Source organism: Benincasa hispida, chromosome 9 (genome assembly GCF_009727055.1).
Source record: "Benincasa hispida cultivar B227 chromosome 9, ASM972705v1, whole genome shotgun sequence".
NCBI classification, from domain to species: Eukaryota; Viridiplantae; Streptophyta; class Magnoliopsida; order Cucurbitales; family Cucurbitaceae; genus Benincasa; species Benincasa hispida.
Window position 1 is genome coordinate 39,587,082 of NC_052357.1, and position 8,303 is coordinate 39,595,384.

General features: G+C 36.9%; 1 protein-coding gene across 1 annotated transcript; it reads left to right on the forward strand.

The window, feature by feature from the left end:
* The first annotated feature begins 599 nt into the window (after positions 1-599).
* Positions 600-8,113, forward strand: LOC120086395 (uncharacterized protein C57A10.07). Its single transcript, XM_039043022.1, has 3 exons — positions 600-1,438; positions 2,101-2,225; positions 7,441-8,113. Exons 1-3 carry the CDS (start codon positions 841-843, stop codon positions 7,759-7,761), a joined length of 1,044 nt encoding a protein of 347 aa, XP_038898950.1. The 5' UTR covers positions 600-840; the 3' UTR covers positions 7,762-8,113.
* Positions 8,114-8,303: the final 190 nt, after the last annotated feature.

Here is an 8,303-nt window from a genome sequence, read left to right on the forward strand (position 1 = left end):
ACACGCCTTGTGTGAATATTTGTATGGATGCCCGAAAAATTGAGCCCAAAATGGCAAATTACCCAAAATTTTTTAAAAAATGGCAAATGACTTTCTGCTGATGTCATAAATGAGTGAAGTTGCAAATTTGTCCTTTATATTTATTTCTCTCTTACTCTTTTCTTCTTATCTTGCGTGACTTTGGACTTTTTTTTTTCTGCCGATGATGCTCGCGACTTTTCTATGACCAACTTTAGCAAAACCAAAGTTGATAAAACTATAGAAAGCGAGAGAGAGAAAGAGACAGAGAAAGAGTGAGATCGTGACTGAGAGAACAAGAGAGCGAGATTGAGACCGAGAGTGAGATAGAGAGAATGGGAGATAGAGAGAGAAAGAGAGAGCAAGAGAGAGAAAGAGCAAGACTAAGCGAGAGCGAGATACTTTTCCATGTGCGTTTGAGTGTATTTTGGTAATTTCACTTGAATTTGAAGTCAACAAAGAATCATTCGACATTTTTTTTCAAAAATTAGGTCATTTGACATTTTCGATCCAATTATTGGGTCACCCATACAAATTCTCTTTTTATTGTTTTCATATTACTTATCAAAGGGGCACTTAACCTTCTGTTTTGTTGGACTCCCCTCTTCGTAGCTTCAAAGTTCATTTGTTCGTTCCATATGGATATTTGGACTCTCTTGCACGTAGATCTGGTCAACTACTTAACCCTTCCATCCTAATATTCATTCAATTCCATGATTGTTCAAGAGATCACACATCGACAGGATCAAACTCACAATTTTGGCTATCGGGTATGTTCAATTTAATCCCATTTCGATACCCATCACCTGGATTTGTCATATCATGAGCCATTTTTCATATGGGTCTTCGAGTCCCAAGTCCTTCAATGCATATCCAAGAGGAGGCGACCTTGATTTAGAATCTGGAACAACCCTCAAAAGAATTCGAAAGTCCAGAAGTTCCCCAATCTATCTCGTTAGAATGCTCAAATCTGTTGCAAACCGTATCCATTACTATTACAAGCTGCATCCGGTTGTAGTTCTGTTCATCTTTTTGTCAATTGGGGTGACACTTCTTATGATCCTGTCTGTGTACGAAAGTCACTATCGGATGGCGAATTATTACGGGAAATTAACTGTAGATTCTGAAGGATTCCCATTTGCAAAGCTTCAGAATCTTGTAATGGTTGCGGGTCATTCGGTTTATGTAAGTAGTAGCTGTGAGAAAGTTGAGAAGGAAGATTCTTGGGTTTTGGAATCGTATCAGAAACATTCAGGCCAAGCTGCTACGTTTATTTCACATATTAAAGAGGGAATTGAGATTGCAGCGATGGATGATGCAGCGCTGTTGCTGTTTAGTGGTGGTGAGACTAGGAAAAATGCTGGTCCTCGAAGTGAGGCACAGAGTTATTGGGCTGTTGCTGAATCAAAAGGATGGTTTGGTAAAGCATTTCTTAAATCTTGTTTCCTAGTTCTTGCTACAAAAAAAAAAAAAAAATGGTAGTCTTCCTTTAGAAGTGATATCGTGTTCATAGACTATCTGAATGATCAAGTACATGGATTGTTTTTCATTCGTTTCTTTAAGTTTTGTTGTATCGTTCATCTGTTCGATTTGCAAAAAAAACCTTTGGTATTGTGATCTTTTATCTTAACTAGTTTTCAGTTTTTTTTCAATACAAATCGTTAATGATTTTCAGTTTTGGTGCAGCCTGTTGATTTAGGAACTAGTAAATGAAATGGATTTGTTACTCTTTTGTGTTTCTTTTCTATTCAATTATGTTATGCATTTGCATAGGCTAATTCCCTCTGCCTACTTTCCATCTATTTCGATTGCATGTATTCTTGCATTTTTTTCTCAATGAAACTGAATACAGAATTTATACACGGGGGATATTTTATTTCTGAATGCGTGTATGCTAAGTACATTCAATTGGGGTTTCCATTCATTTTACAGTGAAGTTGTAGTCATCCAAAATATGTTTCATGTATTAAATATGAGCATTTAATAGTATATATTTACTTGGAAAGATCATAGAAACTATAGTTTATATTGCAATTTGAATACGATACATGAATATCTTACAAATTGTTCTAATCTCCATAGGCAATAAAGAGAATGTGAGGTCAAGAGCACTCACAGAGGAGCATGCGAGGGATAGCTTTGAGAATCTTCTATTCAGCATTTGTCGGTTCCGGGAGCTAACTGGGAAATATCCTCAAAATATTACTGTAAGTCATTTTACTTAACAATGTAGAAACATATACATGAATCTTTGAGACACAAGGAGAGGTTGCTTGCAGTTGATCTAGATTGAGAGGAGAGAATCATTCATTTTTTTTTTTTTTTGTGACACCATTCTGTGTGATCACTAATAATTCATGCTAAAACGACAATATTAAGAATAATTGATGGATGAAGTATTAAAGATGTATTGATATCACCTGAAGCAATAAATTATTGTCTTATGATGGCTATTGATCAATGGCAATTATCCTCAGTTTGAAAAGTTAATGTACAGGGGACATGGCAACAATTTCCATGAAGCCCCTACTTATTTTCCAGGTACAATGGGCTATTTTGTTAACTGAATAATTGTAGTCACGTAGTATTGCAAATTGTTGAGTATTGCATCTGATGAAGTGAGTCCGCTGTCAACAGATTGCATTTATTTAGGAAAATTTGTTAGGTCATCCGTTGGTTTATTAGCAGGCTGTATAAAATTGATATTGCAATATTGAATAGAATTTTTTCAGTATTATGTAAGGGAACAAATAGGGATTTATGAGTAGGAACAGTATGATATTAGTAAGGACATAACTCATAAGGATATTGTTGTACGGGCTTCATCCCTTTGGGTGGATCAGCAAGGGGTTAAAAGGCACTTCTAAAAATCCATGGAAAGCGATTGCATCTGATTTTTCTTTTCTTTCTTAGGGCCCTTTGGTTTGACTTGAGAAAAAAATGTTTTTCAAAAAACTCATTTTTATTTAAACACTTTTGATAAAAACTTGTTAAAATACACTTGAAAAGCTATTTTGAGTGGTTGCCAAATACTCTAATTTCTTCCAAAATGACTTATTTTTTAAATTAAACACTTAAAAATGTATTCCAAACACATCCTTAGTTTATTCGCGTTGACGGTGGAGATGGAGGGGTGCTTATTTTTGGGAGGACAAATGGTTGGGCGATAAGACCTCTTTGCTCCTTATTCTCTCGTCCATATTATTTATCTTCTTTCAAGAACTACTTAGTTGCTTCGATCCTCAGTCAGACAGATATATTGTCATCCCCTTGGGCTTCTGTCAACCACTAACCAATAGGGAAATGTCTTATGTCGTGACTCCCCCTTTTTCCCTCTCCTCTTTTTGCCTTAGGCTAGGGAGGGGTGATTCCTGCCGTTGGTCTCCTAACCCTTCTAAAGGCTTCTCTTATAAGCTCTTGTTTCCATTGCTTATCCAATCCTTTCTAGGTTTGAAGGGTGAAAGTTCCCAAGAAGGTGAAGTTCTTCTTGTGGCAAGTTTTGCATGGAGGAGTTAACACCTTGGACCGAATCTCGACTAGAGGTTCCTTAGTGGTCGGGCCTCTTTGTTGTAATCTTTGCAATTGCAGGAAGGCAGCAAAGGACTTGGATCATATCATGTGGAGTTGTGGTTTTGCTTGAGTAGTCCGGTGCAAGTTTTTTGAAGTGTCAAGGTTAGCTTTGGTAGGCCTCGAGTTGTAGCAAGACATTGGAGGAGTTTTTGCTTCATCAGCCATTTCATGATAAAGGGTGGTTTTTGTGGCAGGCTAAGGTGTGTGTGTTACTTTGTGGGGCTTTGGAATGCGAGAAACAATAGAATCTTCTGAAGGCACGAGAGTTCTTCTAGTGATGTCTGATCCTTTATTAGATTCTATGTGTCTCTTTGGAATTCTGTTTCTGGGCTCTTTTGTAATTATTTGTTTGGCCTTGACTTTGAATTTCCTTCTTGTTTAGAAAGATATATATTTAAAATGTGTATATATATAATAATTAATATATAATAATAATAATAATAAATGCGTCCTTGTCGTATTCGTGTCTTATATTCTAAAAAGATGGCATGACATCGTATCCATGTTGTCTTATTTGTCTTGTATCCCAAAGGAAAAATGGTGGTATTAGATAAGGAGATCCCCTATCCCCCTTTTTTCCTCCTTCTTGTGGACATTCTTAGCAAAATTTTGAGTAAAAGTGTGGACGGCAATATCCTTGAGTCCTTTGAGGTGGGGGAGGACAGGGTGGCTCTTCCCATCTTCAATTTGTTGATGATACACTTTTCTTTTGTTCTAGTAAGGAGGAGTCATTCTTGATCTTGAATCATATTCTTGCCTTCTTTGAAGAGATGTCTTGGTTGAGGATTTACAAGGGTAACTGCAGTATTATTGGGATTAATTGTGAGGAGGAGAAGCTTAGGAGGTAGGATGAGATGTTGGGTGTGATAGGGGTAATCTTCCCTCATACTACCTTAGCTTGCCTCTTGGAAGTAATCCCAAGTCTGTTGCTTTGTGGGACCTAGTAGTGGATAAAGTGTGTAGTCGTTTAGCTTCATGGACAAAGGGATTCTTCTCTAAAGCTGGGTGGCTTATCCTAATTAGATCAGTGTTGAGTGGTATTCCTATTTATTTCTTCTCCCTTTTTAGAGCCCCCTCTAAGGTTTATTAGAGTTTGGAGAAGTTGATGCGTGATTTCCTCTGAGAAGGGGTTGAATAAGGGAAAGGGAAAGGGTGTCATTTGGTTAGATGGGAGATTATCGAGAAGCCTGTGTCCTTGTGGGGGTTTGGAGGGGTTAGAAATTGGCTAAGGATTCACAACAAAGCTCTATTAGCCAAATGGCTTTCACATTTATCCTCTGAGCCTTTATCCCTCTGGTGTAGGATTATTGTTAGTAAATATGGTCTCCATCCTTTTGAGTGACTGTCTAAGGGGGTTAAAAGATCGCACCAGAACTTATGAAAGATTATTTCTCAAGAGCTCCATTCTTTTATCCATTTCGTTCGTTGTGTGGTGGGGGAAGGGAAAGATACGTACTTTTGGGAGGATCATTGGGTAGGAGAGTGGTCTCTTTGTTCTTTGTTCCCTTGGTTGTACCATTTGTCTACACTTAAAAACCATATGGTGGCTGATTTCCTTGTGTGATTTGGGAACTCTTGTTCCTTTTCTTTTGGGTTCTGTCATGCTCTTTCTAACAGAGAAGCGACAGAGGTGGCTGCTGTTCTTTCTCTCCTTAAGGGTTTCTCTTTTAGAAGTGGGAGAAGGGATGTGAGGATCTGGAGCTCAGACCCTTTAGAGAGGTTCTCGTGTAACTCTTTCATTCGCTCCTTGGTTGATCCTTCTCCTCTGGGCCTTTTGGTTTTTCAGTGTTTTAGAGGATTAAGATCCTGAGGAAAGTGAAGTTCTTTACTTGGCAATTTTTACACAGTCATGCTAACACAATGGAGCGGCTTAAGAGGAAATTGCCTTTGCTTGTGGGTTCTTTCTGCTGTATTCTTTGTTGGAAAGTGGAGAAGACCTGGACCATATCCTTAGCGTTGAGTTGTCAATTCCATTTGGGATTCTTTATTTTAGTCGTTTGACATTGTAGTTGCTCGACACGAAGTTGTTTATGCTTTGATCAAGGAGTCTCTTCTCAACCCACCTCAGGGGAAAAAGGGCCGCTTTCTATGGTGTACTGTGGTGTGTGCTATTTTGTGGGTTTTTTGGGGTGTGCGCAATAGTAGGGTCTTCAGAGGGGTAGAGAGGAACCCTTGTGAGGTTTGGTTTCTCATGCATTTTCATGTTTCTTTGTGGACATTCGATTTCAAAGGCTTTTTGTAATAACTCTATAGGTGCTATTTTGTATAGTTGGAGTTCCTTCTTGTAGAGGGAGTTTCTTTCTTTTGTGGGTTGGTTTTTTTTGTATGCCCTTGTATTCTTTCATTTCTTTCTCAATAAAAATGGTGGTTTCTGTTAAAAATATATATATATATATTCGTATCTCATATCCGTATCCATATCTAAAAGTGTTGGTTTGTTAGAAGTTTGTTGGGCAAGCTTGAGACACTAGTTGCAAATAAGATAAAAGGATTGTAAGGAAAAGTAGCTAATTACAAAGTTTTCCGGGATTTCGCTTGCTCGTGAAGGAGGCATCCAAATTCCTCTAATTAACTTTGAATTTGTGTGGTTTTGCTGTTTTTCCCACTCTCTTAAATACAGTTCAGTGTTTTCTTGCTACTAGCCATACATGTTTGGGAATCAATTACAGTTAGACTTCCTGGGGTAAGTCAAAGTTGTGAAGTCTAATCAAATATTACGGATTAGTCAGAGAGAGTAACTCTGTTTTTATGAGATAATATTAGTTCTGTTGATCTAATTCGTGCCAAGAGAGGCATAGCTAGGGCAAGGCTTTCTTCATTCACCAAGAACATGGGATTTGTCTGCATTTTCCTCTATATTATATACATTTTAGAGTTTACTTGCTGCTCCTTCCATTTGGTGATCAGCTTTTCTTTAAGAACCCTGGAAGTTTTAAGTGGTACACAAGACCAGTACTCTTGTATCAACAGTCGGGATTACTCATGAACTACATGCTACCTTCATTGGCAGTAGAAAACTAGAAAGAAGGAATTTGAAGAAGAAATAAATTAGAATGGATTTGGGTGTTTCGGTCGGATTTAGTTGTTGTAGGTGGAAGTAGGGTGTGTTTAGCGAGCTACTGTTGATGGGTTTAGAAATGTTGCTTTTCAGTGAATTGGGATTACCAGCATCCACTAAGTAGTAAGTAGTAGATGGACAGAGTCGAGAACTTCAGGAGGCTAATACCCAATTAATCTTTTTTTCCAATTTAGTATGTGATTCCAGAAAGAATGATTGAATGGTCGGAAGATACCGTGGGAAAGATGGGTGGTTCTTGAAGTTTTTGAAATAATTAAATTTACCATAATCCATTAGCTTAAACTTTTGAGTTTGATGGTTATTTAACATGGTATCAGATTAGGAGGACCTGTGTTCGAAATCCTATAATGTTATTTTCTCCTAAATTAACATTGATTTTCACTTATTGGGACTTCTACAAATTTTCAAGCCCACAAGTAAAGTTTATTGATATAATTAAATTTAGCGCAATCCATTAATTTAGTCTCTTTTATTTAGTAGTGTTATAACAGTTTTCTGTTATTATATATATATATGTATATATATAAATAAAATAATAATAATTCTGTTCTAACCAAAAGTATATATATATATATATATAAAATAATAATAATACTAATAATAAAAATAATATTAAAAGCCCCGATCAAGATCTTCCTGAATTACAAACAATGATAATCATCAGCCTCTTGTTTAGTCTGTTTTTGTTGTTAATTTGTTAGGATAATTGGTCGGTTGGTGGTTGTATTTTGAAGCAATATTGGAAGTCCTACTAATTTATGTTTGAATATCAGGTGGTAAGCTACGATTTTAAAGAGAAGAGATTTGCAAATCTGCATAGGTCTGCCATTAACTTTCCGAAATCAAGGTTCTTCTATGCTGGCACACCAGCTTCAGTGACTTCAAAAGAAGCTGCTCTAAAGGGCGAAGCTTTGGTACGAGCTCAGTTCCAAGACGATCCCTTTGGATGCCAAGGTTCCCTCTACCGCAAAAAGCTTGGAAGAGACCCTTTTCATCGGTCTATACCTTATCCCAACGGCTGTCCCGAGATTGCTGGCCTTTTCAGATATTGCAGAGCAGATCCTTATCCTGGATTCCTGCCATGGACTAAATGAGGTTTATTGCCATGTTTTTTCTTGGAGAGTGATACTGCGGACTGATGGTTTTGCTTATACAATCAGGTCAGATCTAACATTCTTAATGGGAACACACACAACATGATATTCTAATGGATGTCTGCATATAATGAGATGAAACTTGTGAAATTTATTGGACAACATTATGTAGGATATAGTGATTAGATATGCATCTATCATTGTAAGAATCTTCCACATTCTCCACTTTCTCCAAATTCTTACTATGTTGTCCAAATTTCACTCTTAAAGCCATGTAATAATTATGAATGTAAAATTTTGTTCAACTTACAAACTTTTAACTTAATGAATATATATAGATTCTGTTAGTTCATGAGTTATAGAGTTATGGATGCACCTCATCCCATACTCCGTGCATTATAGGTTAAATTTATTTTAGATATTCTATTTATAGTTTTATCTAGTCTTACTAAATAATGACACGACGTGTTTATTAGACAAAGATTAGTTGATCTGGCATAATAAGTGGTGACACAACCATTGAAAAAGATTTGATTTGATAC